General features: G+C 40.8%; 2 protein-coding genes across 5 annotated transcripts in view; one reads left to right on the top strand and one right to left on the bottom strand.

Moving 5' to 3' along the window:
• adam22 (ADAM metallopeptidase domain 22) overlaps positions 1-22,763 on the top strand; it is a 60,595-nt gene that overhangs the window by 17,707 nt on the left and 20,125 nt on the right. For all 4 annotated transcript variants that reach the window (XM_085801226.1, XM_085801228.1, XM_085801229.1 and 1 more), the window contains exons 5-10: positions 4,538-4,620; positions 8,553-8,616; positions 20,163-20,229; positions 20,319-20,395; positions 21,047-21,121; positions 21,897-21,968. In XM_085801226.1, coding sequence (XP_085657352.1) covers positions 4,538-4,620; positions 8,553-8,616; positions 20,163-20,229; positions 20,319-20,395; positions 21,047-21,121; positions 21,897-21,968 — 438 coding nt within the window. The remainder of the gene's footprint in view (positions 1-4,537; positions 4,621-8,552; positions 8,617-20,162; positions 20,230-20,318; positions 20,396-21,046; positions 21,122-21,896; positions 21,969-22,763) is intronic.
• Positions 15,254-19,261, bottom strand: cldn12 (claudin 12). The gene is made up of 3 exons (XM_085801230.1): positions 19,122-19,261; positions 17,496-17,759; positions 15,254-17,405 (listed from the first exon to the last, which is right to left on the bottom strand). Exons 2-3 carry the CDS (start codon positions 17,712-17,714, stop codon positions 16,575-16,577), a joined length of 1,050 nt encoding a protein of 349 aa, XP_085657356.1. The 5' UTR covers positions 17,715-17,759; positions 19,122-19,261; the 3' UTR covers positions 15,254-16,574.

Raw genomic sequence — 22,763 nt, forward strand, 5'->3', positions numbered from 1 at the left:
TTGATCTACCTTTTTCTTGTGATTATTAGTTTATATGCAGGGACCAATGCATATTAATCAGCGCTGACATTACAATTACATCAATGTAAATATGCTGGATTAGCAACAGTCAATTTAAACAGATAATAAACAGATATGCACAATTAACAAGTGAGAGTGAATTTAGAAAGGGTATAGACAAACTATACCCTTTCTAAACTTTCTATACTAAATAAATGATGTCCCTGAAAGACACTCGTGATAATAATTGGGTTTTATGTAGAGTACTTTAAGTGTTTTTTAATAGACTGAGACTCTTGACCTTAATGTGGAAACTCCCATCCTGCTGTGTTGCAGTTCTGCAGCCTTGCTCCCAGTGACCTGATGCATCCAGGGATATTATGAAAGGATATCTTCAGTATGACAAAAACCCCTCAAATTGCTGACAAACATCTTTATAATACATTAATAATAAATAGGGATGGCCTGAATAAATCCTTTAAGTGGTGCATCTAGCATGACATCAATACAATGTTTACTTAAACTCCAGTTATTTGTCTTATAAATAATAAAGTATAGTGTTTAAAGTTGAAGTGTAAGTTTTGTGTGGCTTAGTCCTATACACAGTTTAATTGTGGTGCTGAAACTTTCATAGACTTTCACAGAGGGCAGAGTGTCCTACTTGTTTACCAAGTGCCTGACCTCAACCCTTTCATTGTGCTTTGTTTTGTCCAGATTAGATGATTAATTACTCTTATATGGGTCTAAGGAGATCACAGATCAGACCAGATTAGCAACAAACACCCAGGCGCACACACACACGCACTGAGGATGTACCCACAGTCCTGGTCTTGGGTGCTTTCTTGCTTTGCTGAGAAGTGGAGCAGAAGGTTCAGGGCGACAGCAGGAGGAGAGACGCTGGGATAGTGGAGCACAGCACAACTTATAAATAGCCTCTCTCTCTCCCTCACCCTCTACAGCTCTGTGTTTCACTCTCGCTCTACCTCGCTTTATTCAGCCTCTCTCTTCACCTGTAGCTCCCTTTATGTACCTATAGCAGTCAGACATTATGTCTCTCTGTTAGTATATTAATTATTTTACCAACAACACGCTGATGTTCTGGTTGTCTGGGATGTGATATGATATAGTGAAAACCCAGAGACAGAGAGAGGGAGATTAGAGCGTGTCACGTCTCTTTCGTAGAATCAGATTTAGAAATAATAGCTAAGAGTGACTTAATTGGGAATGATGGAGAGCTGGGAACCTGAGAACCATAACAAAACAACAAAGCAATCTCAGCAACTGCTGATGGAGTTTTAATTCTGCAATTCAATCATTGACTTTATGCAGATGTGTTCTCCACACACATACACAACCTCAGATAAAGAGAGAGAGGTACAGTTGAAAGTTTTAGCCCCTCATCTGACAAGTGGATTATTCGTATCGTTATATTTTCCTTAATTAATCAAACCTGAAATAGCTCTTTAATCAAATGGCGTTTAATTTTATTTGCATCACTTAAAAGTTAGTATAAATGTGGACAAAAGTATTAACCTCACTTTTCCATATAAATGTGTGTTATTTGATCTTTTCTCTGATTTTGGTGCAACTCTTTAATCCCACTTAAGGGAAATGTTAATGTTAAAGCAGAAGTAAGCGATCCGGTCGTTTTGGCTAACTTCTAGTCAGCCGATGGAGTTAGCAGCCCCCGCCCTCGCCCCTACGTCACCACATTCACGCGCATCCTTTGGCTGCACACACAGAGAGGACCGCCCCTTTATGCCGTTTTCTCTCCTCATTGGATAAAGGTTGTAGGATACAAGGAAAGTTTTCTCCTCGGCTTACAGCAGAGCAGAGTGACTGACAGACCCGTGTTTCAGACCAAACACTCTATATAAGTGATTGCTGTTATTTAACCCTTATGTGGTGTTCGGGTCAAATTGACCCGTTTCAAATTTTTACTAAAAGAAAAAATATACAAGGATACGACTTTTCGTCCTGAAAATCCATGGCCTTGGCTTATTTTATGTGAAGAACGTGTGAAAGAAAAAAAAAATATTGACATGATATGCTACAATACCCCTACGCATTTATGTCCTTCATAGGATGTTCGGGTCAATTTGACCCGGATGAAATACATTGACTGACAGACAGGCAGACACACACACACACACTTACATGGACGCAGACACACACACACACACACACACTTACATGGACGCAGACACACACACACATGCAAGCACACACAGAGACACACGCACACACTTACATGGACACAGACACACACAAACACACACAGAGACACACACACACATACTTACATGGACACACACACATGCACAGAGACACACACACACTTACATGGACACAGACACACACAAACACACACTTACATGGACACACACACAGACACACAGAGACACACACACTTACATGGACACAGACACACAAACGCACGCACAGACACACAGAGACACACACACACACTTACATGGACACAGACACACAAACACACGCACACACACACACACAGAGACACACACACACACACACTTACTTACATGGACACAAACACACACACGCAAGCACACACAGAGACACACACACACACACTTACATGGACACAGACACACACAAACACGCACACACACACAGAGACACACACACACACACACACACACACTTACATGGACATAGACACACACAGACACACAAACACACACACTTATATGGACACAGACACACACACACTTACAGACACAGACACACAAACACGCACACACAGAGACACACACATGGACACAGACACACACACACGCACAGACACAGAGACACACACAAACTTACATGGACACAGACACACACAAACACCCCAAGGCTTTACTATAGTGGATTTTTTACATACATTATAACTTTATCACAAAAAACGAATGACACTTCCATTGTTAAATGTGATCTAGCAGAGATTAATTGCAAACATGATTCATGTATGTTATCTATATTGTTTGGAACTGAGATAAAGAAAATATATGTTGGAGTTTTTTTATGTAAATATTTAGTTCTATATTTCTTTTAAAACCAACAATAATGTTCCGGGTCAATTTGACCCGAACAGTTCCAAAGGGTCCAAAATGTGAACATAACACAAGGGTTAAGACTTATATTAACACAAACATTCCGCTTACTTCTGCTTTAATGTTTGTATGGTAAATATGATGCTACAGCCACATGCCTAGCTTCTCTTAGCATACCATAAAGAATAGAAACTGAGAGAAACAGCTAATTTAGTTCTGTCCATTAGAGTCAAAATCCATACACCACCTCATTAATTAACATGTCACTGGTTCCAGAAAGAGATGTCATATATTATATAATATATTCATCAGAATTAATGATCTAATGTTGTGGATGCAAGGTGGATTTTGTTACTTTTCGACATATTCCTCTTTCCAGTCTTTCTGCTAAGCTAACAGTTTGGGAATATGTCTTTTCAGTATGACATAACCCCTTCATGTTCAAAGCTACAGAGAAAAAGAAAAATCCCAGTGTAGAGTGGTAGCACTTGATTGGGCTGCACAGAGCCCTGATCTGAGCACCTTCAGGATGAGTTGTAACAGGGACTGACTCCCAGGTCTTATCGCCCAACATCAGCACTCAACCTCACTAATTCTGTTGTGATTGAGTGGGAGAAAATTCCAGCAGCTGGGCTCCAAAGTCCCGTGGAAAGCCTTCCCAGGCAAAGAGGCTTTTAAAGTGGCATTATAATGTCCGTAAGTCAGTTTCCTCGTGCTTTTGGCCATGTGGTTTAATAACAAACACAAACATGCCTTCTCACACAAACCAATAAGATGAGCATGGATGAAATCCGCTGAGAGCACTGTAGGTAAAAGTGGACGACGTAGCAGCGTTACTGTGCACAGCATTAGACAGGAGCAGAAATTGATCCTCTGATAAAAGCTATGTTTCCTGAGGGAGACCAGCTTCCTGCCTAATGGCTGTTAGGCAGCGAGAAATGGACCAGGAAGAGACGACCTGCAGAGCACTTAGACACTTAGACATCATACACGTCTATAGAAAATAAATGTGTGTTTACGCTTGCAGAAAGAGGAGGAGACTCACTGCACACACATATTGACGGATGGAGAGCGAGTGAAGAGAATGAGTGGTTGACGGCCAGTGGTAATAGAGATGGAAATAATTTCACGTGTGGGCAATGCTATGGCTTTCTAATGTCAGGAAGTTGGGAAGAGGAAAGAAAAGTCATTGAGCAGTTAACACAGATGGTAGGATGTGAATGGGTTAAGCTCGTTGTGTAGAATACCACACAAACACAAAGTGCATGTACATATCAACACCAGATCACGCTGTCACCAGTGTGTGTGTATGTTTCTGTGTGTTAGCAAATGAATTCTGAGTGATTGGCTAATTTCCTAATGGAATATGGAAATGATTGCAAGTGGAATATTTCCCTCAGTGTTCGACAGTATGAGACACTTGAAGAGGCAGCCATGTGAATGATCTTAATCTGTGTGTGTTTGTGTGTTGTTCACTGCAGGGAGCAGAGCACTGCTACTACCAGGGGAAGGTCAGAGATGTCCCTCACTCCTTTGTGGCTCTTTCAACTTGTCATGGATTGCAGTAAGTACAAATATCAGCTGTGTGTTTGTGACTTTACTTGTGTGCTTGTGTGTGTGTGTTTCTCTGTGTCCAGGTCTTGGGCCTTGCTCCCATTTATCCATTGGGTCAATGTAATTAGTTTTAGCGCAGCCCTTCTGTCTCTCTGCATTTTTCAGTACACAGATAATCATCCACATAGAAAGGCTCTCCTCTCCTCTCCTCTCCTCTCCTCTCCTCTCCTCTCCTCTCCTCTCCTCTCCTCTCCTCTCCTCTCCTCTCCTCCGTGTTGTTATTTTTAGCCTTTCTGCTCTAAAGCAGTGCTTGTCCTGTGACTGTCAGAGAGACGGGTCAGAAACGAGGCCTGCTGGTAGGAGTGGATATACCACACTGTATATGTGTGTGTGTTATGAGTTAGCATATGCAACTTGTGTATGTGTTGGATGAAAATAGATGCAGAGGAGGGGGCATCCTGCAGGACAAAAGTGGGAGTGAATGTCACTGCGTTAGGACAATATATTACGGTACTTGCGTAAAAAAGATGCCTATGAATAATTAAGTATAAAACATGCACATATATTGAAGTTGCTTACACACATTTCCTGAAAGGAAACTGTACTTTCCCAAAACTGCGAACCCAAGACAAAAAAAAAATCTGCTCCGGTGCAACCTCTGACCATATACATTCTGCACTTGCTGTTTTCTCTACATTAATTATTTATACATCTTAGAATTAATTGGAAAAAGGAAAGAAAGCCGAATTACTTGCATCATATTAGCAAACAAGCAAGAAAAAAGCTCCACTGCTGACTGTTTTTATCATTCATTCATGGTGTGAGTCATTACGTTTGTTAGTGTTTTGACCTGCAGGACTGTGTATTAATGCACCTTTAGTTGTAATGACTCTGCATTTTATACTGAATATACTGAAAGAAGAGGGGTAGGTGTGAGGTGGATTTTCGATTAAAACATTTAACAATTGAGGGGATACAGGTGAGTAGTCTTGAAAATGTAAAGTGGAAATACCTAAACTTGATGTTGCCTTTTGCTGTAACTGTAGAGTGAATAACTCCATTCACATCTGCGCCTTGTTGTAAGTGTTACTCCATTTTATCCAATTATTATTACCTTGGAGTTGCTTCTGAAAACGTCTTTAATGATTCTGGATCCATTATCCCATATTAAAGCTTGTTCCAACACATCATGCTTCAACATGTCCAGCTAAATAAATCAAACAATCAGGAATGGTCACATAACTTCAGCTAAATAAGGCAAGTAGGGGAAATCGGATAGCTACTTCCTGACTCTGAGCAAGCTAAACTAAATTCAGGCTCTTAATAATGTTTGCATATTTTATATGATTGTGGTTGCATGTTTGGATTTTGCGAGCACAGCAAATTATGTAATGCCATACACAAAATAATAAAATGTAGGTCATAAATTCATCAAACCCAAAGCAGGTAAATGTGTTGCACAAGCATTACAGTCTTGTATGTAGGACAAGACATAACACTGTGTCTGACAAATGTTGACTCTAACCCTAATGTTTGAATGCTATTATTAGTTAATCTAAATGTCAGTGCAGTACTGTATGTGATGGGGTGGCTGTCGTTCTTATTGTCATTGTTTGTATTGGTTTTTGTATTTGTGTTAATTTGAGGGATTTTCATGTTAGTATGAAAAGGAATTCACAAGATTATGTTATTAAGGAGGCAGAGACACAGCTATAATGTGTTGTGTGTGTCTGTGTGTGCATGGGTGTGTGTGGCTATCGGTGAAGGAGCGATAAAGAGAGGAAGGCAGTTAAGGGAGTGCATAGTGGTGTCGAGGGGTTAGACATTAGGGAGAGACTATTTCCCTCATGCTGAGTCAGTTTATCATAATATACATTCTTCTTTGTCTTCTCACGCGCTTTAAGTTGCTCGCTCACACACACACACACACACACACACACACACACACACACACACACACACACACACACACACACACACACACACACACACAACAAGCTTAGCTCTGCAATGCAATACTCCTATTATAGCTGTATATGGAGGGCTTGTGCCCGGCTACATCCATCAAATGGGACATGGGCAGCTCAGTATTGACCTGGAGTTCCTGTTGAAAGCAACATTCAAGTTCTGAGCACTTGACTAAAATGGAAACACTGACATTGATGAAGAAATAATCAGATGAAACACACTGGTCCCCAGAAGTGCATAAATTCAAATAAAAATTAGACTCCAGTAAAATCTACTCTTAATTCAGGACAGGATCAGTGGGCTTCATCAGGGACCCTCTGAACATTATCACCAGTGCAAAATTATGTAGCTTCTTTCTCCCAAAACTTCTTATTAAATCTTCCTCTAAACCTGCATTAATTGGTTTTGTTGGCAATAGGGCAAGCAGAAACACCTTGGAAATCCAACACTGACATATAATTCCTTATTAAGATGATATGTCAAACCTTCTAGTTGCTTTCTTACACAACCAGCAGACATAATCATTCATCTGAAGTTGCATTTCTCTGACTATCTGGTGAATCCAAGTCCAACACTGGCTGTATTTCAGCTCTGCTTTTGGTCTCTGCCAACTGGTGAGAGAAATATCTGACTATTTAGCCTCTTAATGCTCCACTGTGTTCACCTGCTGGTTTGTTTGCTGTGTCTGTCTGATGTGTGGTGCTGTACACAGGGTTTTTAGATCTTTTCTTGCAGCTAAAAGTGGTGCAGCGTGAATGGTGAGAGGGAACCGAAGCAGTAAAGTTGCAGGCTGGACACCTAAGAAATGAGCTGAAACTCACTAAATACCTCAGTGCTCACCTCATGAGCCATCACTACCATCAATAAACATGCAGGTTCAAACACCAATACACAATTTTTTTCACATGAAATATATTTAAATTTAAAATATGTTTAACGTTTTCATGTAAGCTCCCACTGATCATAGTAAGAAGATGATTAGGAAAACAGATCTTTATAGTTCACAAGATAGTGGAGGAATTTAGCATTATTCTGTTGACATGTGGTAAATCTACAATTGAGAGTTTCATACAACATGCAGCTACATGCCGATACAACAAGGGGCACTGTTTCTGTGTAATCTGCTGTAAGTGCATTGTTGGACCAGGATATCGAGTGTGTTGAAGGTGAATTGTGGATGTTGAAGGCCAGAAAGACACAGAGAAAAAGCTGAGAGAGAGAGTTGGAAGAGAAAAGATAGAGTACCTGCAGTGTTTACCTCCCTGACTTCACAGTTTGACCCGACCAATCTCCTAAAAGCTTCAGATAAAGTTAATTAACGGATGATGTCCGGTCATATGCACATGGTCACAGGCCAGCGGGCGGAGACGAGAAGACCTTGAAACAACTGTCAAATGAGAAGTTGATTGGACTTTTAAAATGTTTAAAAAGATATATCTGTGTGTGTGTGTGAGAGAGAGAGAGTGAGTTTTAAGAGCATATGTTTGAGTCATGTTTTTCAATAAATGGTTTTCACAGACTTTTTGCAACATGCGCCCCTTTCAAGGACGTCTGAGTCACTGCTACTTGTGGTCGACCTGTCCAAACTCTTTGTTACTGCTCCAGAGATAAAATCCTTAAGTGACCTTTAAGTTACGCTGTGTGGGGGGAATCTCTAAAATGATTGGATGACCTTTTGTTTCACATTATCCTCCATCCTTCCCAAACTGCACATACGCCAAACACAGCAACGAGAAGAGTGGAGGATTTTCTCAAAAACTGCACCTTCAACAGTTATTATTCTGACACATGCTCCTGTAATACAATAAACCCCCCTGGGCGAGCACTGAAATGGCCAATCTATCACGCTGATAGCTGAGGAGGAGTTGAATTCAGACGCCTTGTTCCAGTTAGTGATGAATAAAACAGCAAAGACCAGTATTCATATGTGCTCTCATGCCGTTTCTCCCTGTGCTTCCTCTCTCTCTCTTTTAGTGGGATGTTTTTCGATGGCAATCACACCTACATGATTGAACCTGGAGGACAGGGCAGCAGCGAAGTAAGTACCTGTGCAAATCTACACAAAATGTATGTACTTTGTAGGAGCTGCTGATGGCTCCGCTCATGGGGATTTATACGTCCTGCTGCCTCTTAGCCCTGGTGAATTGCCAGTGGTCAGACAATCTATTACAGCTGTCTTTTCTTTTTTTTATGGCCAATGTCTCTTCACACATCACCATTGAAGGAGCTCAAAAACCTCTTCATCAACGACAACCAGAATTTTCCATTAGTTATTTTTGCCTTACATAAATGTAATCTGCAGTGGTGAGATGATTCATGGGCTAGCTTACTGACTTATTTTTGAGCCATTTGTCAAGCCAGCTGCAGTTCAGTTCTTTGTTAAATTGGATAATAAACCATAGTTTGAACTGTTCATGGAGTTAAATAAGCTTTTTGAATACATCACTTAGGTAAGTGTTTGAAATTGTAACAAGATTGTATTTGTATTTTCTGACATTTTGAAGACAGAACAATTAATCATTAGTTCTCATTAGTTGTCGCTTACTGTAAAAATGTAAATGGTGACAATTCAAATTTCTTCATACTAAATATAATTATCCTTGAATTATCAATGTTTCTTCAATACTGTAGGTTTACCTCCGTTGTCCAACCCTTGTATTACACACTCTAAATCTCAGACTGTGATATTCAGGTGATTTGGGTCAGTGGGAGGCATCCCACCGTCTGTGTACATAGCCTCATTAACTCGTAGTTTATTTTTTGTGAAAATGATAAAGGGGCAAGTAGCTACAGTTTAGCTACTCTAATTGCCCCTTCTACAATAAACTTCTCTTGCAACATCTTTTTAAAAAAAAAGTTTTTTCTGTCACTTTTTTGTGTAGTACCATGAATCAGTCCGTCTTAAAATATAAACCCTGTTCATCCGTATATTCAAAAAGGACCAGCTTATTACCTCTCATCTATATACCATATTAATGTATGATAGGCTGCATACTCAGCAGATGACACATGAGAAAAGTTTTCCTGGTATGACGAGATTCATACATGGGTCAAATGTTTCCCCGAGAGGAGCCTGTGACAAACCCAGCATCAGTTACAGATCAAGATCACACGTTGACTCACTGTGACTTTTCCTCATGAACCCTGAGAGCAGCAGACCTGTCTCAGGACAGAGAGATTTGCTGGGTTACAAAGTCGGCAGACAGGAGAAAAGCCTACAGCCAATTAGATAAAAACAATTAGAGGCATTATGGTCGGAACGAAAGGACAGATCTGAGATTGTCTAAAGACGCTGTGAGCATGAGAGAACAGCCGCTTGATACTCTGCAAGTGTGTGTGTGTGTGTGTGTGTGTGTGAGAGGGAGTGTGTGTGTGTGTGTGTGTGACTTGCTTTCTGCTCTAATTAAAACGTCCAGAAGTGTGTGTCTGGTGTTAATCAGTAAGGGACGAAAGGAGACCAGATAAGAGAGGTCAGGGACTTGTGTGTCTATGTTTGTGTCCGTGTGTGTGTGTGTATACGGTATGTGTATGTGTGTTCTCATGTGAGCGTGTGCATGTGCACTCATGGGTGTTGGTAGTGGCGGCCTGGCACACAGAACTACTTAACATTCATTCCCATATGACAGTTTTAGTGCCAACAGTGTTGAGAGAGGGGGAAGGAGGATGAATAAAGAGGATGGGCAGACATAAACAGCAAGTGAGAGTCTGAGAAGATGAGTGTGAGGAATAGGGGATGGGAAGGGGACAGGTACACACAAAAATAGCAACAAAAAAAATCATTAGTAAAATAAATGGAATTAGAGACGTGCTTGTAATTGCATTTTCCGCAGAGAAGCTATAAAACAAGAGGAACTAATTGTTTGTAATGGCAATTACTGCATCACAGTTACACTGTTGTGAAAATAAGTTATTTAAGCAATGGAGGGTTATGAATGTCAAAAATGTAGAGAATTACATTGAAGACAAAGAAGGAATGAGCATCTCGCCTCCGTCATGTCCTCACTCCCTCCTTATCTGGCCTCCTCTTCATCTCTCCTCTGCCTCCGTCATTCCTATCCAACGTTTTCTGGAGAGACTGAATTATTCAAGCGATGAGAGAGAGAGAGAGAGAGAGGGAGAGAGAGACACAGAGAAAGAGAGATATCTTGACTCAGAGTATGGCTGCAGCGCTTTTCTCAGAATCAGTATCGTGGTCACTTTGTTTTGATCATTCACATGGACTCAGTGGTTTAAAGTGCACACAAGGATTGAAAAATTCTCTACTAGTTTCATTTCTATGTGCTGTCATGTCAAAAACACAGCTGTATATCACACATCTGCACCAGTATCATGTGCACAAATCTAAAAACAAGACAGTCATCATAACAACAACATTAAAACTGGTAACATTTAATTATATAAAGCACTTTAAATAAACTGTGTGCAGAAGAACAGTTTATACAAGACTTTATTTTCCCTCAAATGGGAAACTGACCAAATTAAGTGTTTTCTGTGTGAGTAGCCCCCTGTTTTTTTGTCTCTATTTTATAATAGAAGAACTAATGGGACATTGGCACTAATTAGAACTCAAATCCTTTACTTTGGCGCAGTTTGAGATACTTCATACTTATACCTGCTACTTCTCAAATGTGGATTTCATGTACAAAACATATGATGTCATCAAGTTTGATGAGTTATGGAGTAAACTGTAACTCAGTTCAAATCAAGGTTAGCAACCTCAGTAAGCTAAGCTGCAGTTTTTTAGCATCCATATTAATGCATCAGTAATAGCAATCCAATAATGTAATGTAATAGATATTTATAAAACCCTCACAGGGGCCAGTTTAACATTTTGAAATCACAACTTATTTCGTAGTTTATTTATTATTATTTTTTACAAACTACTTGGACTGAAGCGTAGGATCTAAATATATCCCATATTTCTCAACCGGGAACAAAGATCTGTCTCTCTTCAATAAATCTTATAGAACATGATATGTCCATTCTGCAGTATAACTACCGATTTGTTTTTTGCAAACAGTTTGCATGTTCCTCCATTGGCGTTGCAGGTTTTGCCTTGTTAGGCCAGGGAATCCTGTCTGCATGATAATGCCAGGGACAGCTCTGCCCTGGAGCCCAGCGGTGGCTGTCAGTTTGTCAGCACCGAGCTCTGGATGTCTGCTCCCTGCGGGCAGCGGTCCACATTGACTGTCTCTTCCCCTCTGCATCTCTTGGATTCTCTCAGTGTGTCTCCTTCTCTATTTCACTCTCGGTCTATATATCTCTTTGTCTCTTTGACAGTCTGCTTGGTCTGCAGGTCGTCCTCTCATTTTTGTCAAACAGACGCACAGATGTCTGCCGCAACAACCTCAGTGATCCCCATGTATCCTGTGTATCAGCACACACGCACATACCCACAGACACATGGATAGAGTTGGTCTTTTTGCATGCTCTGAATCAGCCACATATCTCCCTTGATCACTGATAGCTCTGAGTGCAGCACGATGCACAGCTAATTCTGGCTGTTATGATCTGGTTGAAAATGATAGGGAAAAAAAAAAAAGCATGGTCAGATGGGGTTGTTGAGAGACGGCGTGGCTCCTGTCAGCCATATGGTAAATCCATCTGCCCTTCCTCCTGCAAGCCAAAAAAAGTTATACAGGACATTAGCTAAGTGCGTCCTTAACAAGCGGCTCCTGTCACCTTATGTAGCTGAACTGGTCTGAAAGTGTCTTATCGTGTTATGTAAATGCTTGTGTACAAGTAGGCTGCAGTGGTGAGGAATATAGAGCACCAGAATTAAAGTTCAGAGGCTGAGAACGTGATGTTCCCAGGCGACACGTAGCTGATAGATCTTGCACTTTTTGAGTGTGTTAAGTGTCCGCATGAGTGTGTGTGTGTGTGTGTGTGTGTGTGTGTGTAGGCAGGGGGGGGTGCAGATGACTTGTCGGGAGGATGTGTGATGCTAGCTTGCATATGCAGAAAACACCATATGTTTTACATTTTTATTTAATTATATCTTGGACACCTTGTCCAACCCCACCTGCACCTCAGGGCCCCTGTGGCCACACCTCAGCAACTCTCTCTGTTTGCTTTTCGCTGAACACTGAGAAATAGCGTAGTGCAGTATACCACATAACCACAACATCCACGGTTAAGCTCCCGGTTCGGGGTCCTTCGCTGGAGGGACAAAAGGCAGCAAATCTTCAAAGCTATTTCACTTCATTCTGATGTGAATGTGTGTACTATATGACATTGAATTGTTTCTTTCTGGTGGGTCAAAGGTCAGAGCATCACTAAAATCTTTAGGATTTATCCTCCAGGGACCATGAATATCTGAACAAAATTCAATCTGTATTTGTGTGGTAGTTGTTCAGATATTTCAGTTTAGACTAAAACGTGATTTGCATTTTGTTTTTTTTGTTGATTCTGAATTGAATAATTTAAAAATGTTTTTCTGTCAAATGTTTCCAAATTTCCCTCCCTCATTAACTGCTTCAGTTCTCAGATGTTGGGTGAAGACCTAACCTGAGGGGATAAGACTAACAGAGCATGCGGATAAGTGTCTACATTTATCAGTGGTGGGGGGCTGGATGGTGAGGGGAGGGGTGTGTTGGTGCAGAGCAGTGGCAGGTTGTGGAGAGGGGGTTGTTTGCACTAGGTGCCAAGGGAGGGTTTTTTAAATACTGGCTCAAGCTGGGAATGATTTTTTTTTTTTTTTTGAGGGGTCTCCCTGTGGCCTCAAGCCAACTTCATGTTGCTAAACCGGGACCAGTTCATTCACACATGCAGAGCGAGAGGGCGGGAATGAAAGGCGTGTTACCCCTCACTGCTTTATATTCATGAGCCAGAGGTCTGTGTCTGAGGTACCATCTCCCTTAGCAACCCAGGCTCCGCCCCTGTCTCTTTGTAGCACGACATATGAAAGCCATCTGTGTTTGGACCCTTAATCTCCATCACTACACACACCCTGCAGAGTCTATATGCTTGTGTGCGTGTTTTCTGAACTGGCTGCGAGCGATGATCTGGGGAACAAAGAAGAAGACATTTTTATTACAACAGTTAATTCAGCAGTAACAGCTCTGATAATGACGGATGGTGTGGTGTGTCTGCGCTACAAATAATAAAGAAGCGGCTACACTTCTTTTAATTGTGCTCTTATTAATTATCAGCCATTAAACTCCCAGCAAACATAACAATGTGACATCAAAGAAGGAGCTGGTTCCAATTATGAGAGTCGCAGTTCAGGCTGGTGGCTGTTAATCCAGACACTCAGTCCATTCACGCCACATCTGAGCTGAAACAAAACACTTGAGTGCTGAAAGCTGGGTTTATACAGAGTGCACACTCCTCTTAATTGGCTCTGTGATAACTTGAATATTTATCCACAGACAAGATCACAATTCAACTGTCAGTGAGTTCATATCACTGAGTTTGCTGCTGGTGATTTCACAACAGCTTACTCCTTAGCCGAACAAAGTGAAAGCAGCTTCGTTCTATTTTGCATTTTGTATATTACATTTATCCACAGTTGTTGACGTATTAGTATTTAATAATTCCATTTTCTACCTCCAGCTTCTCAAATGTGCAGATATATAGATTTTCTCCATTTTATATAATTAGAAATTGAATATATTTAGGTTTTTTGAAAGTTAGTGTGATGAAACAAGCTTTTTTGTTGTTATTGTTTGTTTTTAACATAGGCTACTATATCTACCCAGGACTAAGTAGTATTTAAGTTACCGTCAATGTGAAATCCAGAGACTCTCATATTCTATAATCAGCTATTTGAATTGTGAGAGCCTTTTTTTTTGATAAATAAATATTTTTGACTAAAATTATTTTGTAAACAATCAAGAAATTAGTTGTGAAAGTAAACATTAATTGCATTGCCTTTATTTTGGCGTTACTGTATATTTTCAATATAGCGTTAACATGTGATGATTACGTCAGTTTAATGTAGCTATTTGAGATGGTGGTAGTAGTGTGTATTCACTATGCCACAAACTTAATGCATTTGTTAAGACCCACTATACAAGAACAACTGACTTAGTTAATGGGGCTGCCCAAATAAGGATCCTGCATAGATCCACAGTTTGACTACTGGACTCAATAAACTAGGCTAACAGCTGAGTAGATATAGCTCATACAATAAACTAGTCAGAATAACTATTTTACTATAATGTGATTTATTGTAAAGTGAGTATGAAGCTGCTTAGGTGCAGTTGTGTGCCTTTATGCATGCACAGGGAGTAAATCTAGACCACCTGTACAACATAATAAGAGCTGTGTGAACCCTGTATGGTGATGCAGCAACAATTTCTAACTCCCTCACTGAATCATGTCATCGTGAAGGAGTTACGGAAGGAGCCGTAACATTTTTATGATGACACACTTCTGGGAAACCAGGCCATTGATTTCTCAAACAATTTATCAGTTTAACTGGAAACGTGGAGAAATAATGAGCTGAGACTGTCAGTGGAGCTCACTCTTTCTTCCCCCAAGTCTGTAATTCAGTCTAACTGAATTCACATATTAGTCTTTCGCCAAGTCACTGAGGCTGGACACATTACTCACGTGAATACTTTGGGATTGACTGTGTCTATTTTTGTTGCAGTCACAAATATTCAGGACTTTAAAGTGGTTCATAAATTTGTTTTAAATTTGTTGCTCCAGCTCATAAACAGACATGAAAATACAGCGTGATTTATGTTTTAATAAAAATAGGAAGACGACAGCGTACAAAAACAGTCCACAATATCACCAACCTCAATATTGCAAAATGACACAATGGACCCATTAAATGTTGATCAGTGCTCGATAAACAAACCACACAAATGACAGCAATTTATCTGACAGTCACTTTTGGCTTAGTCACAGACAACATCATACCTTGAGCTAAGATATTAGACGTTTAAAGGAAAATATAGAAAAATAAGTAACATTTCCCACATATTCATTCAGAGATCTAGTGGTCTTCTTACATTTAATTATATTAATCATTATTTGACATGTTGAGCAGGTAAACAACAGTCTCATCCCTGTCATTGACATTACAGTTCATAATAAAAATTCAATAATCAAAATCTGCACCGATACATTGCATTTAACACAGCTGACAGATTAGTGTCATCTTTTCGACATAAACACTTCCTGCAATAAATGATAAGTAATGTGTTCCGAGGTCATACTTACATTTGAACAAAGGCAAAGTAAAAAGTGGCACAACATTCACATAATTAGTGCATTAAAAACTATAACAGCTGCTCTCCACGGGGCACTGTGTTGCTAACAATTCACAGACAAGACTCAACATAAACAACTGAATGAGTCAGTTAGTAGTTCTCTACTTAGAGGTACAGAATGGAAAGTTAATGACAGCCAGTGTTGGTCCAGTAGTGTTAATAAAAGGCCTCCTGACAGTGGACACAACAATGACAAATCATCGTCACAACTTTAAAAAAAAACTATAAAGAAAAATAACATTTTGCAGCTAAGCTGCATTTTAACAGAAAAAAAAACATACTGGGAATTTACATAAAGCCACATACAGGATGTTAGTAACTATTTGCTTGTAGCTAGTACATTGGTCCCATATGAGGCAGCAGATTATGTAGTCTGTTCTGCGCAGTGATGCTACTCTAGTAAAATAGTGACAAAAGCGAGGTGAGGTGCCTTTTTAGTACATTTAGCTGCGAGTTAAAGTTTATTTTCTTCCCTTTCTACAAAACTGAAGCTGAATACAGTGATGTTTGCCCCAGTGCTTCTGTACTCTTCATTTTTAAAGAAAATGTCATCCTTCATATATATAGTACCTCCAGAGACTCTCATATTCTATAATCAGCAATTTACAGGCGTGGACTGACTAACTGAATTTTTGAAACTCCAGAGGCTGTAAATAGCGCTCATATTATTAACTTCCATCTATCAAACTCTCTTAGTTTTATCAACGGTGAAGTTCATAGAGCCTCGAGGACAGAGAGCTTCAATGTGCGGAGGTTTTCAGCCTCTTTTCTCTTAGTCTCCCTGTGTCAGCACGGGAATGTCGATCTCTATGGCAGACATCCGCGAGCGGGTGGAGTAGCGTTGGCCTGCATAGCTGGATGCGTATCCCTGAGAAGGAGCGTAGCTTTGAGAAGGAGCGTAGCTTTGCGAGGGAGCGTAGCTCTGGGAAGGAGCATAGCTGTAAGCCTGGGTTCCTCCCACCTCGGACCCATAACCATCTGGAGCAGAAATCTGAGAAATGTACAGTTGCGGTTGTGCAGGGGTGATGACACTTGGTGCGTAGGCCTGAGCTGGCACATAAGGCTGGGTTTCAATCACTGTGGGCGGGAAGGTCTGTGGTGGAAAGGGCTGAGGACCATACACGGGGGAGGGAGGATATCCATTGGCAGTGAGAGGCTGAGCGGACAGAGATGTGGACATGGAGGGCAGGGGCAACCAGAACGGTGAAGGCAACTTCTTACACATGCAGTACCACATGAACATTAGCAGCGCTGCCAGCATTAGTCCTCCAGAGCAGCCTATTGATACATACACAGCAAATCCATCAGAGAAAATGTGGTCATATCTGATGTTCAGCTCCTTAGTGCGGAACAGGAACCACACCGAAGGCGCGATGGCGATAGCACCTCCCAGGAAGAAGAACATCCCGGCCACTAGATGACAGCCTGCACTGTTAACCAGGAATCTGATCGTTTTAATGTCTGGTTCAGGCTTGTCTGAGCAGCAGCAGGTCTTACACATCCCAGCCATGCACAGGAGCAAAGCTAGAGAGCTGAGCAGCAGGCCTGCAGGCAGGCAGAACTGCAGGAGCCGCAGATCCAGCTGGTCCACCTTGGAGTACCACTGGAAATGTGAGAAAACATGACTTTTGTTAGGACAATACATTTAGATCAAATGTTAAAGCACACGGGAGCAAATTGTCCAAAGTAATACCTCTGAGTCATAGTAGTAGCATCCTGAATAGCCATCCTGTTTCACACATTTAGCCCAGAGCCCATCATACACGCTGATATTCTTGGCGTTGCGATTAAAGGTGACCAGCCTCGTTATTCGCCACTGTGGGATTATTGCTGCCACAGCAAGCCCTCCTATTGACACGAAGGCGATGATGAAGGCAAAAGCGTTGGTGGCGTGGATGTTCCGGCAAGACATGGTTGTTGTTGGTGCTGACAGGAACCGAGGCCGCGAGGAGAGTTCCTGTTTGAACGGATGAAGTGAGGAAGTCAGAAACAAAAAAGTAGCTCATCAGTGTCCTGGGAGTTAAAAAGGCCTTCATACATTTTTAAACACTGAATTTTTTTTCTGTATATAAATCTCCTGATCATGGGAAAAAGGTATAGTTATAAAAGTTTATCTGAATGGCCCCATTACTGATGAAGCAATCTAACTGTGCCACAGACTGACCTAGCTATGGGCAACCCCCCTGTATTTCTATTCACCACAGTGTAGTTGACCCAATATCTGCTGTCCCAGAGAAACAATGCTCTCATTTCATTAGCAAACAAAGTGGGAATGACTTGATGGTTGAGGTTGCAGAGCGAGAGTGTCTGTTCTGTAGTAGATTGCATAGTCTGCACGGCAACACAATTAACAATTGAATGACACACTTGAGCTTTCTATAAGTGACAGCGTTCAACAGAAACTGACTGTGGCGATGCAACTTGCCTTTCAGAAACTCAGAAATACTTTCACAACATTGTGTATTTGTTATTGAAAAATCATGTGCTCATATGTGTTATGTATATAAAAAACTCACTAATTTGGATGGTGCAAAACGCAGGAGCTTTACTTGCTTTAAAAGGCTTTTTAATGCTACTTTTTAGATAGTCTTTTTGTAGTTGTTGTGGCTGCTCAGCTCTGGACCTCCCTGTGTGATGATCTGAGGTTTGCAGACTCAGCAACAAGTCTTCCCTTTAAATTATCATCATCATCATGTTTTTAAGAGCCTGTTTGCCCCAGGTTTTAACCAGCAAGTTGTTATCCGTTTGTTTCGTTTTGCTGTCACACACTGATATTTTTGTACTTGTACCTTCCGTGCTAATTGATTTTATCGCAATGTAATTTATTGTGTTTTACAGTAACTGTAGTAACGAGAGGTTGTAGACAAATCTAATACTAATACAATGGACAGATACAAGAGCCCAATATGTAACGTTATTAAGGTCCAATGTTGTGATTAACATTAACGGTACACCATAATTGAACGACAACAGGTGTTTATGAAGCTTTTATTACACCCAACAGTTAACGTTACGTTAGCCTAGCCAGCTAAGCTAAGTACCTGGTTGGTTTTACATGAATGTTGTATCAACTATGTATCAATCAGAAGCATAAATAACAGCAAATTCCAAGCAATTGTCTTCACTAAATGGATCACCTGAATGTAAAAAGCAAACCAACCAAAAAACGATCTATGATTTTAATAACAACGAGCACTCAACGCTGCCTCTTTCGTTAACTTACATTAGCACGCTAGCTTTAAAAGTTAGCATGACATCAACCTGTTGCGTCCGGACGAAGCTACTGGGCGATAACTACAGTCAATTAATAACACAGTACCGTGTATTTCCAGCGGGGTTTCAACTGTATTCAGGGTGAAGGCGGTGTCATTTCAGCTCGGTCCACTTCAACCCAAGCCCCAGTGTCTGTCTGTCTCTTCACTGGAGTAGCTACAGTAGATACGGACGTAAACAGGATGTCGCCTCGGAGCGATCAGCGTTTCCGCCCTCAGTCTTGTCTCTCAGGTGGTTCAGCTCAGCCTCTCCGTAAAACGCCTGTAGCTGTGTTTCCTGAAATTATTCAGGTACAGAGCATATCAAAAGTTAAGTAAATACATGCAGAGATAACACAAACTAAGGATTTAAGATATTTTACTATAGCAGGCATGTCCAAACTATTCCTCAAAGGGCCTTGTGGCTGCTGGTTTTTGTTCCAACCAGAGCGACTGAGCTCTGGTTCCAACTAACCAAGAGCAGACAGTTTGACCAATCAACTCTCTGAAGACAGTGATCAGTTGATTAAATGAGTCAAGTGCTGCTGCTTGGTTGGAACAAAAAACTACATCCACACCAGCCCTTCGTGGAAGAGTTTGAACATGGACTGCAATGGTAACAATGGCACAGATTGGCATTTAAGTACACTGAGGTATGGCAACAGTAGCCTATGCTGTCAAAACCATCTCTAACATGTGCTGTAAAGATACAGCTCTGTAGGGTGATGTGTGTGTTGTTGGGTGTGTGCGCACGCTCAATAATAATTAAATTGACATTCTGCTCATTTAACATACAGGTCGCCAATACAAATTAGTAGTTGCTGATGAAACAAGCAGCTTGACTGAGCAGTAAATATGGGTTTTCAGCCCCTCAGTGAATTGATCACATGACCCTGGACAACAGGAAACTAAGATAACATTTGGGAGTATTGTTCTAATTTCGTGGGTGGCGGTGGGAGGTACTTTATTCTGACTTCTTTTACCTACACACCAAGATCTCGCAAGTGAGCATAATAATTTACCATGTAGGCTAGAGAAAGTAAATTTAAGTCTGCATCTCAAACTCTTGACACCTGTCTCACTTCAGTTCCTCTTTTTGTGTCTTCCAGGGAGATGTCCACATTCACATGATATATAAATCTACAAGGGAGGACGGATTTCATGACTTCTTCAATGGTAAGGTGATTTGAGTAAGAATTGAATGTGTATTGATGTTTTTTTCTTTTCTTTTGATAACATTTTATGGTAATATCTCTGTTTCCTAGGTGATGTGCCAGAGCCACCTTTTCCCAGCCCTCCATTTCCTGGGGCAAAAGTTGTTCACAGGAGAAAAAAGAGACAGGTATGACTCTGCTGTTGGTATGTTTGTTGGGAAGTGTTCGTCATTAGCAGCAGGATGCTAATGGACTCACACTTACCTCACTCTGTGTTGTGAACATGAGTGTGTGTATCTGTGTGAGTGTAAGATAGAGAGATAATTATGCTGTAATGCTTTTTGTCCAGACCCGTTTACCCTGTTTCCCACCTGCATGTTTTGTGTTAATTCATAAAACTAAACCTAGAGACTGTTTCGTGCTGACGTCCCACTCCACAGCGCTCCCCCCTCTCTCTACTTCTTCTTCTTCTCGTCTTCTTTTTCATGAAATATTTATTGCCTTATGAGTCGAGGCTGCTCCGAGCCTCGTCTTTTCTGAGGTGCAGTCAGATGTCTGCAGCTGTCTGTCTCTCAGCCATCAGAGTGGCTCTCATCTTTATTTGGAATTTGGAGAACAGACACACCTGGTTTAGCTTTGCAAAGTTCATCCTTATTGATTTGTCGTCTCTTTTCTTTTCCTGGTGACGCAGGAGACATGAGTTGATCTTTGTGTTTGCTGCGTGTGCTCCTCTGAAATTCTCCTTGATGTACAAAGTCTTGGTTAAAAGAAGCTGAGAAAAGGGTGTCAGTCTGTGTCTGTTAATATAATGAAAACTAAACTGTGTTGTTTCCTCTTAGGCTCCACGTGTGTCACGAAGTGTAGAGGACGAGACCAAATACATTGAATTGATGGTGATAAATGACCATTTAATGGTAAGCTTTTGACTTCATATCGTATGAATGTATGCCCTTTATTTTGTCATGTTAGGTTTCACCATATTTCATGGTTTATGATTGTCCTGTGAAGTGATTTTGGTGTTTGTGAGATTTATAGAAAATTTACTCACAGCTAAGACAGAAAACACAAAATCCCTACAGCTTAAGGATAAGGCATTAAACACAGTATTTTTCAAAAATGATACACTGTCTTTCCTTACTCTGTCTCTAGCTGTCTATGTTACGTATAACTGGGGGGGAAAAAAAAAAATTACAAAGTTTCTTGTAAACATTTCTTTGCATTTACAGGAGTATCACAGTTCATGTTGGATTAATTAAAAACAAATGACAACAATCATGGTTAGAGGTCATCTTGAATTGAACTGAACATTTGAGGTCGATGACATTTAGGTTTTTGGTCTTTTCATGGGATTAGTTGATTATAGGAAAAGTGACAAAAATATAGGTTATCCTAAGGCTTATATTTTACATTTCTGAGAACTTGCAGGATGAGATAAAAGTCAACAATAGTGCTTGTCCTCTCAAGTCACTCCAAAAACTACCTACTATGTTGTGCATGAAACAGAAAATGTTATGGTCCGTCCAAATGTGCCTGACAAAGATCCTCCGGGACCAATTTTGTTTTATACACAGTGACATTGATATTTAGAGCAAATCAAATGAATTTGTTCCAGATTATGGATCCCACTTTTATTTGTTTCCTTTCCATCCCTCTGTGTCCCTCTCTTTCTCTCTCGCTCTCTCTCTCCAGTATAAGAAGCATCGGCTTTCCATTGGGCAGACGAATAACTATGCTAAGTCAGTGGTCAATATGGCTGACATGGTAAGAATTGTATTGATCCTCTTCTTGGAAAGCTTGCCACAAGCACTCCCAGGTATTGGGACTTTGCAGTGATTTCTCATTTAACCAACCTCACTTGCTCCATTTAAAAACCTCTTGGTTCATAATATGCTGCAAGCGGCCATTAACAAGCCATTCGTGAGTTTTTAGGTTTCTGAGAACCAAAGCAGCGGTGGCATCCCAGCAGCACTGAGGCAGATATTCCAATGTTTGATTATTTGTGGCCACATCTGTGTGCTGTGTTACCGAAATCTGACCTGCTTCAGGGTCACGTCTGTAAGCTGATAGGCTGGAGAAGCTGGAGGAAGGTCATGCTTTTTGTTGTGTCCTTGATCATATGAAGCAGCCGCTATTTGGGAAGCACCCATTGATTTCCAAGTACAAGCGAGTTGTCTTTCCATTCACTGTGTGCCATGCTGCCACGGCACAGAGGCACGTTCTTAGGAAGATTAGGTATAATAAAGGATATAGCTTTATTTCCTAAACAAATGCCTGCAGAGTGGTACTGTATAAGCAGACCCAAATCAGCTCATTCTTATATACAGTTTTTGATTCCTTTTTACCTGATGAAGAGAAAGGTTTGGCTGTGACATCCACTTTTCCTAATGTAATAATGATTTTCTGGCACTGTCACCTTCATCAGTTAGCAGCCGGTGTCAAGGCAGACAGGAAACAAGGGCAGAGGGAGGCGTGACAAGCAACTAAAGCGTATCAAATCATGTAATCAAATCGGGGATGTTGTGGCTTTCAGAGATACCTTATTATTTGTGTTGCACA

This window comes from Trachurus japonicus, chromosome 16 (genome assembly GCF_045865225.1).
Source record: "Trachurus japonicus isolate A0001 chromosome 16, Traja_1.0".
Taxonomy (NCBI): Eukaryota; Metazoa; Chordata; class Actinopteri; order Carangiformes; family Carangidae; genus Trachurus; species Trachurus japonicus.

What these genes read in the sequence shown, in the direction of transcription:
- cldn12 (XM_085801230.1), bottom strand. Translation starts at nt 17,714, where the DNA reads ATGTCTTGCCGGAACATCCACGCCACCAACGCTTTTGCCTTCATCATC. An exon ending in GCTACTACTATGACTCAGAG is followed by an intron (nt 17,406 to 17,495) that starts GTATTACTTTGG and finishes TCACATTTCCAG; the next exon opens with TGGTACTCCAAGGTGGACCA.